A 14078-nucleotide genomic window follows, 5' to 3' on the forward strand; every position below is an offset into this window, starting at 1 on the left:
TATAAACAGAGAATCCAAAGTCGGAACGCTCGCAGAAAAATTCATGAACCCCAAAGGTCACGTGAGCAGACTGGAATTGTCCTTATGAAGCATGCCACAGCAGAAAGTCTTTACATAGATTTTCAATTCAATTCCTGATATATGCTTTTGCAATGTGGAAGTAGTGATGCCTTGAGTCGCCCTCTCTCGCTCCCTCGCTCGCTCACTCTCTATTTATACAGAATATAAAAGTGGATTTATGTGTGTGTTTCAACATAATTCTGATATATCTAGAGCAATTTTAACTATATTTCTTACAGTCTGGAAAAAGAGTACTGTCGGGATACATATCAAAAATGCTAGAAACGGGTCGATATTAGTATCGAATCCATAGTTTCGTGGTCGCTTAGGTGAATAGCTCTACTTTCAATTCAAGTGCAATTAAGCTTCCATTAGCACCCAGGGTGGTTACGTAGCGACATAAAGATATCGAAATCAACCGATATTAGAATCGAATCGTAAGTTTTCAGCGCCGCTAACAGTGCAGCATTTCCCATTAGTCCACATTAGTCCCATTGCCTAGAGGGCAACATATTTGCAGAGTGCAAATTTTAAAACTTGAATAATATTTTAATTTTTTTCCGTATGAAAAAGTTAAAAATCATGAGCAAATATACTATTTCAGGAACAATCCTCTTTTACTATTCTAATATGTTTAATAATAGCGTAAGAAATGTAATAGTAATTCAGAACATGTTTCACACTTGTTATTTTTTGTTACATAGTTGTAGCTGTAGCATGTAGTGAGTGGAATTTAGCTGTAATAAATTCACTAATTAACCATATTCGAATTAAGTTTTATTTTTAAGTTCGGAATGAAGGGGCGGAGAAATATGTAGTTATTGGGGGCACCGATCTTTTCTACATTTTACTTTCAAGATCTCCATTTTTCTTTTGTCATTTGTTCCTAATAAAAAATGTTCAGTCACTTTTGGATTGTCATAGGATAGTAGGAGTTGGATTTTGGGATGCGGCCTGTGAGATTCTAGAGGAGCTAACTGCTTGAAAAAATATTTTTGAATCATCTGTAACATATGAAATAAGGATATGTATCATAAAAAATTGAAAGTAACTATGTCTGCGTAATCATCACGGTCAAATTGCAAAGTCAAATGAATTGACGTTTGGTATATAATCAGGCTCCAATCCCAACTGGGAAGTTATCATACGCGTGTCACTTTCATTATAATACATATCCTTAGGGGAAGTAGAAGTCCGAATTTTTGCGAAAAAGTTAGTATCTCACAAGCCATTCAACTGAGAGCTGAAATTCAGCATATAACTCTTTATTAAAAATAAAGAGAATATGCCCTGGCATTTTTTAAAATTGTCTTTTATGAGCGGGGGGACGGGGGTGCATTTTCTATATATTGGAAATTGGTAGTGGGTTGATTTGTAAAAATAATCGAAAACGATTGATATTAGTTGAGAAAAAAATTGAGTAATGCAAACTAAAGTTCTTTTTGAATTTTATACCCACTGCTTTCTATTTATAATTGCTGAAGCTGGTGTTTAATATATGGAGCGTTCCGAGCATAAGGCAATCAAGCCATAAAGTTAGAGAAAAATGGCCATAAAATTTGTATTCTAAACTTAATTAATGGGCATTTTCAATTAGTACGGCATGCTTAATTATATAGAAAATTAGTTTCTCTCTCTCTCTCTCTCTCTCTCTCTTTTTTTTTTTTTTTTTTTAACGTTGGTTTACTTTTCCTTGATTCGAAACTTTTAAATTTCACCCTATTTTCTACTGAAATGTGTCTGTAAGGCAACAAAGAAATAATTACATATGATAAATTTAAATTCATTTTAATTCGGAAGATGAGAAACACTTTGCCATTATATATCGTAAAGGTCAGACCCACCAGTATTGTAACAAAGAGGTGCTTGAGCCAATGACGGTAGAAATTCAAACTCCGATAAGTGATAATTTCACAGTCTTGTTTTATTACAAGTGTAATCTCTTTAGTCAATGGAGAGGAGGACGTGGGTCATCGGTCAGAGTTGATGTCGGTGGGTTTTGGTGGGTCGGAGTTGGTCGCAATGGTTCAGAGTGGTTCATAGTTGGTGGTGGGTCAGAGTGGATCACGATGGTTGATGGGTCAGAGTGGGCCAATGGGTCATTTGGGCGGTGGGTGATAGTGGGTCATGGTGGGTCGTGGATCAAATTTTCATTGACCCACAGCATCTCTGGTTAAAATTGTACTAAAGATAAGAGGCACCGAAGATGCATGTCGGCTATTATGCTCAAATTTTGCGCATGGATAGTACTCCACCAGAAAGCAATAAATCTGAAACGGTTCACGGTATCACCTCCTAGAACTCGAGATGTAGGGGTTTGTCTGATTGGCTAAATTAAGACGTCAATGATTTATCCTTCAACAACCAAGCTTTTTATGATTGTTTCCGTGGGGAAGTCAGAAGAACACGTGCCTAGTAATCGTAATATTGATAGTTCGCGTCCACCCCGGGGTATTTGTTTTGTGTTTTTTTGATTCACCTAAATATAAACAAATCACACATATAGGCATTTTAACATATTTTGGGAGAGTAATTTTGTGGTTCGTTGGCGTTTCATCGCGTCTCTGCCGCTGGTAGTAAAGTTTTCAAAATGGAACTTGGGCCATCACGGATCGTCGCTGCGGGGCCACCAATTTCTGGCGAGAGGTTAATAGTTGACCATCTGTAGTCCACCGACGCTTACAGCTTAGGGTAATGAACGATGTCCTTGCCTTGTAGACTTCATGACTACCGACGTCGGCAGTCAACTAGCTTTTAGTATTCCTTTACTAACCATCTATCGTACATGTTTGTACACGGTGTTGTCATATTATTATTATTATTATTATTATTATTATTATTATTATTATTATTATTATTATTATTATTATTATTATTATTTGTAGTAACAGTAGTATAATTGATGATAGAATAATTATTGTCTATGTATTGTCTAGGTAGGACTACACACAGGATTTGGCTCGTTTTGGTTCGACTCGACTCTAATCCGAGTCGAGTTGGAAGATATTTTTCGCGCCGAGTCCAAGAGTAGACCTCAAAGATGTCTGTTTCGAGTCGAGTCGAGTTTCAAAGAAAAGTCGTTCGTGCCCATCCCTACTAATGAGAGCTTAATCGGAGTTAAGCAAAATTGAAAGTCTCACTATTTATCTAAACGACCCCGAAAACTGAATCTAATATCTATCATTTTCTAGCAATCTTTTATATGTATCCCCCTCCCATTCACCATAGGTAACCCGACAGCTTTCTTTTTGAAACTATAAGAAATGTGGTTAAAATTACTCTAGGCCAGTGGTTCTCAATCTAATTCCTATCACGATCCCCTTTTATCACACGCTCTTGCCAGCGACCCTTTTATAATTTGTTTTATAATAAGCTTGTGTGGGATTTTTAACATACCTATTTCTATAATAGTAGAATCCATTTTTTTGTTTATAATGAACAGTGCCATGGAAAATCATTGCCCGGGGCGAGAGTATAGTACGATGTCACCGTATATATGAGTGACGTCGACAGACTAGCTACGAAGCGCCACCATGGTTGGCACGAAGCTCAATAACATTTTCAAAATAAATCCTACCTTTCCTTAATTTTGAGCACATTTTATTGCGTTTTTCCTTCTATTTTACACATGTGCACATGCACTTTCCTAACATGAGTAACACACTTCCTCCGAAATGTGGTCCCTTTTTTCGGCGCCCGGCACTGACAGTGGATACAGTAACTGTAATATCTATATTCCCAAAGACGAAGGTGCTGGTTCAAGATGGATGTTAAACTCTTCAATGATCGGAGTTTAACGTATCCGATCTAAGCCCACAACTTCTTCACCAAATAATAGAATGATCATGCGACAAGTCTTTGCAACTGGTTTTCTGTAACGAAGACTTGGACAAGTTCTGCCTGATGAGGAGAGAAGAATATCCTGGTCTGGTGATTGCTGCTTTAAAAGTAATAATTCCATTTGCTATATCGTACTTGTGCGAAAGTGTGTGTTTTTTTTTATGGTAAACATTAAAACAAAGATAAGAAATCGCTTATCAGTTGAAAATGGCTTGATAATGTTCGTCATGAAGATTGAACCGGGCATTGCTGCACTAGTGAAATTACACCATGCTTAGGGTATTTCATTAGGTTTTAATTTTAATTGTATTTCAATGTGCAGGTTTTGTTTCATGTGTATTTTTCTAGTATTTTTATATACAGTTCTCATTAGTTTTATATCATACCTCTTTGATTTAAATTCATTTTTAAACAACTCTACTAACTAACTAACTCTATGGCCTATGGAACCCGGAGGTTCAATGCCGCGTTCACAAAAGCTCTACACTGACTTCTATCCTTAGCCAATTGGATCCAGTTTCTACTTTGTATTCTTATCTCAGCGAGATCCATCTTAATATTGTCCTCCCATCTGCGCCTAGGTCTTCCTAATGGTCGTTTTCCGTTTGGTCTTCCAGTCAAGACTTTGAAAGCGTTTCTACTTTCTTCCATTCTAGCTACATGACCTGCCCACCTAAGCCTCCTAGACTTGACGACCCTAACAATGTTGGGTACCCGTATAAATTATGTAGTTCCTCGTTATGAAGTTTCCGCCATTCCCCATTCCCGTTCCTCTTGGGTCCGAATATTCGTCTAAGGATCTTGTTCTCAAATACTTTCAGTCTATGTTCTTCCCTCAGAGTAAGCGACCATGTTTCGCAACCATACAGAACAACAGGCATGATTATCGTTTTGTATATTTTAAGCTTCAAATTTCTCGACAGAATTCGCGACGACAAGAGACTTTGAACCGAATAGTAACACGAATTCTACACCCTTTGAAAATGTTTAGTAGACTTATTTTTTATTGTTCTTTACAGTGTGTATAAAAAATAAAAGTATGCCTATCAGAACAAAATTAAAAATAATATTTAAAAATAATTTCTGGTTTTAGATTATAAGTATATTTATCTCTTCCGCCTATCTTCGCGATCCCCTAGGGGCCGCGACTCCCAGGTTGAGAAACCCTGCTCTAAGCATACATGAGCTATGATGGAACATACATACATACACTTTTATATGTATAAATGCAGATAAGAGAGAGTTGAGAGAGAGCGATTAAAGAATTACCGCTCTCAATGTCTTCACTTTACTTTTGCGATTCGTGAATTTCTTACGTGACAGTTTGGGGCTAGCTAGTTTTTTGTCTTGAACCACGATCCGATTTTCGATATGCTCTATCTAAATGCTGTAATGCGAATATTGAGAAGTTATCTGCGATGAAAGTAGCTGCAAACAAATACATTACATAACTTATTTATTGCTATTACACGATTTTTTAAATTTGTATTCAATATTCACACATAACACACCGACGTTCTGTAAATACCTCAGATGTTATATTTTAAAGATAAGAATTACTTATGTCGTGAAATGATATGAATATATATATTCAACTGATATATACAACTGATGATATGAATATATATATTCAACTCATATATACAACTGATGATATGAAAATATATATACAACTGATGAATTGTAATGTAACTATTTTACATAATTTTCATGCATTGAGGAAAGTAAAATATCATAAAAGAATCTCACCTGAACGGGTATCGAACTCACGATTTAAACGCTCGGTGGTGTACCACTTTTCGGAAGCTGCTTCTGAAATATAACTGAGCTCATACGTAAATGCTCTTTTCCGTATGGAAATCACAATGACGAAACGAGAGTGTGAATACATAGTCTCGAAATATTGTAGGGCTATCATTAAGTATTTCAATCAATGTTACTTTTTTCTACACTTAATACCATTTCAACATGTCTTATTATATTTAACAGAAGGAAAAACATATCTGTACATCTTTTCCCGATTACTAAGGTTGGCTTTGGAGGTTCGAACCAGCAGCTTTAGTTTACTGTTTTCCGAAGATACCCGAAGTTGGACTTCGAAAGTGTTCGTCTCGAAACAGCTATCATCATATCGCTCAATCTGTTTGGTATATGGTATATGTTTTTATACGTGTAAAGTCAGTATAACAATTCATTCTTTAAACAGCTTTTCGTATGTATTAATATTCCTTTATAAAAACTATTTTTAATATTATTATTACGGCGCACCATTTTCAGATTTCTTTCGCGAGTCGTTGACCAAGTCGTTCGCCACCAGCGTTGCCAGACTCACAGCTCGGAATTATTCCAAAACCTGATTGAACTTATGCTAGATTCGGTCAAATTATGCTAGATCCTCATAATTACTAATTCAGGAGTTTTAAAAAAAACGAAGTTGAGATACGATAACGTAACTTAAAATACACAGAGAGCAAGAATGCATGGATAGAACTCAATACTTCACGCACCAAAATTTTAACTCAACTAAATTACTGCAGTCGTTGCCAGACTCAATGGCGTATATATGGTATAAATGAATGCAAAGTTTTTGTTTACATATTTTGAAAGAAAATTACTTCGCAGCATAAGCGGAGTTGGGAATCGTCTGCTGGGGGAGGGGGCAGATTTTTGGTCGGTCTCGGAGCTGTCATTTCAGGTATAAATATGATCATAAAGTCAGAAATAAAGATGGTGAAGTTGCCAAAAAGTTGTAGGGAGAATGGCCCCCATAGCTCCGCCCATGCCTCGGAGTTAAAGGATTAGAAAACCCTGGGTGGAGCCACAAAAGAAAAAAAAGCCCAAAGCCGTTCCGAACTTACTTCGGAAAATAAGACTGCCTGTATGGTTTACCGAGTGTATGAATCAATGGAAGAGGATACATTTCTGGGGAACCGGTCAAAACCCCCACAGCCAAAACCCCCAAACTCAAGAAATGTCAAAACGCCCACACAAACGGTCATAACCCCCACACAAATGGACAAATCTCCCAAATACACGAACGGTCATAACCCCCACAGCCAAAACCCCCACACTGGTAGTCGGTCATAACCTCCAACGGTCATAACGCCCACATAAATGGACAAAACAGCCACACATAGCAACGGTCACAATCCCCACATAAATGGACAAAACCCCCACACAAATGGACAAAAGTCCCACATGCAGAAATAGTCACAATGCCACACAAATGGACAAAACGCCCACACAATCGGACAAATCTCCCACACTCTGAAATGATCCTGGTTGCATGTATTGCCCTTGTAGTTTTTAATAATTTTTTTTATTCCAATTAAACTGATGTTGCAACTATTCTTCTTGGGCGTCATAAAGAGCCACAACAAAGACGTGGAATGAGGATCATTTCAGAGTGTGGGGGATTTGTCCGATTTAGTGGGGGTTTTGTCCATTTGTGTGGCAGTTGTGACAATTTCTGCATGTGGGAGTTTTGACCATTTGTGTGGGAGTTTTGTCCATTTATGTGGGGATTATGACCGTTGCTATGTGTGGCTGTTTTGTCCATTTGTGTGGGGGTTATGACCTATTGTGTGGGCGTTTTGACATTTCTTGAGTGTGGGGGTTTTGACCGTTCGTGCGTTTGGGAGATTTGTCCATTTGTGTGGGGGTTATGACCGATCGTGTGGGCGTTTTGACATTTCTTGAGTGTGGGGGTTTTGACCGTTCGTGCGTTTATGAGATTTGTCCATTTGTGTGGGGGCTATGACCGTTTGTGTGGGAGTTTTGACATTTCTTGAGTGTGGGGGTTTTGACCTAGACCCCATTTCTGCCGTTCTTTTTCTTCCCACGACCAACTTCTTTCTCATCTCCAGGTTTTACGGCTTTTTGATAACTTGCTGAAATTGTGCTAGATTTGGGCAGGATGCTAAAAGCAAGATGCTAGATGCTAGAGACATGCAAATTATGCTAGATCTAGCATCATTATGCTAGATCTGGCAACGCTGTTCCCCACAATAGGCGTGTCGTGCAAGTAACCAATCACACGTCAGGTACAAGCTTTTACCTATTGCTTCCTTCTCACAGCTCAGAACATTGGTAACTATGGATAGACGTACAGCAGTAATTACTTTATGGGAGTTGGAAGGTTATTCTGCAACTGCAGCTAGCAGGCGAGTAGGTGTCCCGGCCTCTATAGGAAGGCGATGGATTCGGAAATATGGTGCTACAGGTCAGGCTGGTAATTTACGATCTCCTGGTCGTCCGCATGTGTCAACCGAAGCTCAAGATGCGAGATTAGTAAACTAAGCCCGGTTAGACCCACTAAGTACGTCTAGACAGCTAAGGGAAGCTTCTCTCTTTCCTGGTAGTAAGCATACAGCTCTGCGAAGGCTTCGTCATGCTGGGTTACGTGGCCGTGTTGCTGCCGTGAAGGAAAAACTCTCAGACGACCACAAAATTTACCGTCTCGCGTTTGCACAGGCGAATGTGGGTCTCAATTGGGAAAACTTAGTTTTCTCAGATGAATCCATATTCACAACATCAAAGGAGGGACGCCGTTTTGTGTATCGTCCGAGAGGCACCCGAAATGACCATGGATATGTGGCTGCTTGCAATCGCAGTGGCCATGTATCTATTTTATGTGACATTATCAGTAATATCATGGTGCCATCTGTACGAGTATTTCAGCCTGATGGTGTAATTCAGTTCCAGCAATACCAGTCGCCAATACATACTTCCCATGTGGTTCAGGAATGGTTCGCAGGGCACCCTGAGATTGATTTAATCGACTGGCCGCCTCGTGGAGCAGACCTCAATCTCATGGAAAATATGTGGGCAGAAGTGAAGCGTACTCTAAGGGAAAGTTGGCCTGAGGCAGATCCACCAAGAACTCAGGATGACCTGTGGCATCTTGTTTCCGAAGCATGGCTGGAGGTAGGGGAAGGAGATAGATTTGTCACCCATGTAATAGATTCCATGCCCAGAAGAATGGAGCGTGTAATAAATTCAGAAGGGTCTTGGACACAATATTAATGCCCCCGCCTTAACTCCCGAAAACAGCCCTTTTCAGGGCTACCTAAACGCTTCTGAAAATATTTGTAGAAGTAAACCACTCCTTGTATCCGATTTCTGTGCAATCCTACTAACAAAAAAATGATAATTAGCTGTAGGCTTTGAACTCAAGACCTCTTCAGTGGCAAGTCCGTACTCTACCAGTGAGCTAACATGAACTCGCAAACCCAACCTGAAGAAACACGACTTTCAATTTCTGGTATTCGATGACAATGATGCTCATATACTTTGCAAATGTTGTATTCAACTTAAGATATTCCGCAACACACACACACACATAAACAAAGCGAAAGAGAGAGAGAGAGAGAGATGAATACACAAAAGCATATTCAACGTATTCGAATAAGACTCTAAGTAACGACATTCCGTTCTAAAGAGAATTTGTGTTTCTTCCCGTGACGTTAAGGGGATCGGGAAAAGTTATGTGTCTTGAAGCAGGATACGACTTTGGATACTCTGTTTATACATTTTCTATATCAGTAGGAATATACTGCATTTCACGAATATAAATAACATACTGTAATGAGAATATTGAGAAGTTAAATCTGTATGACAAATAGCTGCAAATAAATACACTACATAACTTATTTATTGCTATTAAACGATTTTCCTAACTTGTATTTAACATTCTCATATATAATACCGACCTACTGTGAAAATTATCTCAGATGTTATATTTTAAACATAATAATTACTATGTTCTGCAATGATTATGTTATATATAAACAACTTATGTATTTTAATGTAATTATTTTATATAATTTTTCATGCATTGCGGAAAATATAATTTAAAAAAAAAGTATTGACCCAGAGGGGGATCGAACTCACAACCTTATGATTTCAAATCCGACAGCTTACCAATGAGCTAACACAAGAACTTCCAGAACTAAGCTTCTAGCGTTGTATAACGAATCTCAAGATAATTATGACATTCATATCCATTACAAACGCTGTTTCTGTTCTACTTTGACTTTTATTTTAGTACTCAGGCGATAATTATGTTCTATTTCTTAATTTTGAGCATTCTTTTACATATGGAAAGATTCTTTAACGTATTTAAATGTTCCATTACGTATGGGGAGCTAAATGATAAGCAAGCATATGGTGACATTAATAAAAGGTTTCGAAATATTGTATCATTAAGTATTTCAATCAATGTTGCTTTTTTAAACACTTGGTAACAAGTCTTATTATATTTAAAAGAAGAAAAACACATCTGCAAACTTTTTCCCGATTGCAAAGGCTGGCTTGGAGGTTCGAACCTGGCTTATTTTTTCCCGAAGATACCCGAAGCTGGACTTAGAAAATTTTTGCCTCAAAACACCAATAAAGAATGCGCTCAACCTTTTTGAGACAAGGTGTACATACATCCCCTTCTTTTTCCTACTCTTTGTTCTTTTTTCATTTTACACTTCCCACTTTCCTCTAACTTTCTGCCCTGTTCAACTTGGCTTTCAGCCCTCTTTCACTGTCTGAACTTCTTTCCGATTTTGACCTTTTCCTGACTTTGACTTTTTTCCCGATTGTGTCCTTTCTTCCCAATTGTGTCCTGTATTTTCTTTAATTTTGTTTCTGAATCATAAATCCTTCTTGTGAGGTACACACTTGACCATTTAGCATTCGTAGCACACACGGCTAGTGAGCTGGTGCACCTACCTATTTGACTAATTATAGTCATACGACAAAGACAAAGTCCTTTAGTGCATAGCTTTGCCGACTGTTGTTGCTTAGTGCTGTTAAGATTCAAATTATTATATTTGAATAATGGATTCTTCGAATATTCGTAAGCCTATACATATAGTAGCCTTGTATTGGTTGAAGAATTGCGTTCTTTTGAGAGTCGGTACTTACTGATGCGATCCGCCGAATAGCCAGTGATTTACAAGTGGTTTCAGGCACCGAAAGCGATAAAACGAAACGAAGCTTTATATTCTTAGCTCTAGGTGGCATAGTAGCAAACAAAGACGTAATGTTTTCCAGAACTTTGAAGCTTTTTCTTACAAATTTTTGTATCAAAATATGCTATTTACCGGTGAGAAAAGGCACTTTCCTCCAGCTGAACATCTAGCTTTCTTGGAGAAGTACTATAACCTTTCTGCTTTAAATAGGATTGCAGTAGAAACTAAATATATTAGTACTCACATCTTTTTTTTTTTTTTTTTTTTTTTGTAATCCTATATATCAATTTCAATGCTGAATATAGTTTCAAGTAGAGGGCTTCTTTCAGAAATATCTATTGTAATATTTTCAATTGTACAAGCTTTGCTTCTAACAGACTTAAATCTGATTTAAACAATTCGCTGAGCAAAAGAATACGTTTATTGCAATATATAATGTATTTATATATTACATATTGTAATATATAATTGTAATATAAGTAATGTAATAATTGTAATATAAAATGTGTAAGAGTTTCGTCAAATATCCACTTTGGCTTTATCAGACACTATGAATACACTCACAACTAAAGGGTCCAAATAGATGAATCGAGTTGCGGGATGAGACTTAGTCAGCTTGATAGTGGATGTGAAGATCTCATCCTGAGATGTGTATATGTGCAAAGTTATAGCGGTTGAACACCATAAGAAACGGAGGGGGAGGGGGTCAAAGTTGATGGGAGAAAGACTATGCTATGTTATTAAATACATCAAATAAACTGTTGAATCGTGAAAATAGTGAAAGATAGATAACGCAAACGGTGGTGGTTTCACATATTGCAAAAGAATAATGGGCAGAGTAGATCACGAACCTCCGCCGCCATCTTGAAATCCGCCATTTTGAAATATGTGATATCTTTTGAAATAAAAAGGTAGTCATGTTATATATCAATTAGGACCAGCATGTTCTCAAAAAGTCAATTATGAACTTTACTGATCGTTATCTGCACTTATTTGGAAGATTTAGGATCATCTTTATAGTTATTTACGAAAATCTAGGAGACTAATACTCGTATATTGAAAGTCTGGATTATCACGAACACACATGTAAGTTGAACATATCTACAGGCCAAGAAGACTAACAGTGAAAGTTGATAATAACAATGTAATAATATACAAGTTGGATAGTTAGTGAAACTGTTACACGTTAGTATTTTTACAATAAACATATTGGTTTCCTCGGCGAGTAGTTTAAATCAGATTTAAGAAATATCTATGTAATTACTAGATTTTTTTTTAACAGGATTGTACAATGTGTATTATCAGTTCGCGAGCCGTTAGTAAATCAATAGTTTAAAAACTAATACTTCCCATATACCCCTTAATAAAATCTTAGCTAAGAATTTGGATATGGAACCAATTCACAGTATCCCCTATACGAAAGTACAGTTTGGTGTTTGTTGTCAAAACGAAAGCACTTATTGTGTCGATTGAGTCTCTTTCTCAGTTACGTGAGAACTTCCGATAAAATCACGTTTCAAGTATCGCGACTTTTTGAAAACAATTAACATAGTTCTGTTCGGTTTCTTGTCACATTTCTATTACCTACTTATTTTAATATTTTCTTTTACAGATCCTTGCCAGAAATAGACGGTCTTAGCAAAGAAACCGTATTGACGTCGTGGATGGCTAAGTTTGACTGCATATTTAAAGGTAAATAATATTTTTAGGTAAATAATATTTTTATAATTTATAGGAATAAAACAAATCATATCCACAACTTGACTCAAATATACGTAAATACTTTGTAATAATGAACAAAATCAAGTGAAATCTTTCAGTTTAACGTCTCACGATTATACTTTTTGGACTAAAGGAGACGAATCATTAGGGGAAGAGAATGCTAATAGAAGAATTAGTGGAATGAGAATGTGAGAGGAAACGGATCTATCCCGTGAAAACCCACCTACACGATGTTGTCCACCACAAACTTACTTTGTCGGAGATTGAACCAGGGACCCAACCCACCAGAGAGAATCACTCCACCACTCAACAACCGTATCCCCCGTAATAATGAACAAAATATTTACAATGGCCAACCAACAAAGCGGGAAATTCACTATCCGTTCACTTTATGTCTGCAGTTTTCTTGAAAGCTGTTTATTGTGATCGCCCTAATCGCTTGTTTATGGTTAAAATATTTTGCTGCCCCGAGTTAACGTGAATTGATCTTTGAACCACCTAAATGTATTAGCACTTAGTTTGCGTTCTTGCGCTCACAGCAACTGTTAAGAAAAAAATACTTATTTTTTCATAGCTTTGTTTCAACTTTAATTTCAACATATTTCGATCTAAGAGGAATGAAAATTTAGTGAATTGCGGGCAGAAAAATATTAATCATTAATAAATAAAAGGGGAAATAGACTGAACAATTTATATAAAGAGAATTCACTAGTAATTGGGAACACTTGGACCAATTAACACAAGATTAGAAGATATATATGAAAATCCTCAATAGATGGCAAGAGATATCAAATATAGTATGTTATGGTTCAGGACAGATATCGGAATAGTTTGAAGAATGTGAAGATCTTTCCCGAAGCCAACACATTCTTTGAACATAATCTTGTTCTGCCGGATTGGAAGAACAGTAGGCAGCAAAATGTTGAATACTGAAAAGTTGAAAAATTGAGAAGTAAGAAATCTTTCCGTTGAAAAATCGAAGAAAAGTATTTAAACGAGGAAAGAATACATGCAGGATAGATGGTTGAGAATTCGCAATTTTCAATAATAAAGTGTATGTTGATGAACCAACAATTTACACACAGAATCGAAATTATTTGACTTCCAAACTATGTTATGTATAAGTGCCGGAAGTCTTAAAGACTTTGTCCGTCTGTCTGTCTGTCCACAGGTATCAGCTCGAAAACGTGAAGAGACATCAACAAGACTTTTTTTTAATCGATTTAGCATCTCGAGAATAGGTTCTATCTCCTCCCTTAACCCTCTTTTCAAACCCTAAGTGGTTCAAATTAACCATGCCAGCTTCAACATTTATTGCCATAGAATAGCGAAAGCGAGTAGGCGTAGTGGCTTTTTGATATGAATTCCATGTCCGAGGAACAAGTTCTATCTTTGATCTTATTACTCTATTGCAACCATTTGTTATAGATGCTACTTCAAGTGCGAGTATTGAATTCTACTTAGTTTGAAAGTCTATCGTAGTTTGCAATTTGC

The 14078-nt window shown here is 37.0% G+C and overlaps 1 protein-coding gene across 8 annotated transcripts in view; it reads left to right on the forward strand.

Annotated features, from left to right (window-relative positions):
• Positions 1-14078, forward strand: part of Cadps (calcium-dependent secretion activator 1) — a 794056-nt gene that overhangs the window by 568636 nt on the left and 211342 nt on the right. For all 8 annotated transcript variants that reach the window (XM_081761521.1, XM_081761520.1, XM_081761523.1 and 5 more), the window contains exon 7: positions 12475-12554. In XM_081761521.1, coding sequence (XP_081617647.1) covers positions 12475-12554 — 80 coding nt within the window. The remainder of the gene's footprint in view (positions 1-12474; positions 12555-14078) is intronic.

This window comes from Thermobia domestica, chromosome 6 (assembly GCF_964235325.1).
Source record: "Thermobia domestica chromosome 6, izTheDome1.hap1.1, whole genome shotgun sequence".
NCBI classification, from domain to species: Eukaryota; Metazoa; Arthropoda; class Insecta; order Zygentoma; family Lepismatidae; genus Thermobia; species Thermobia domestica.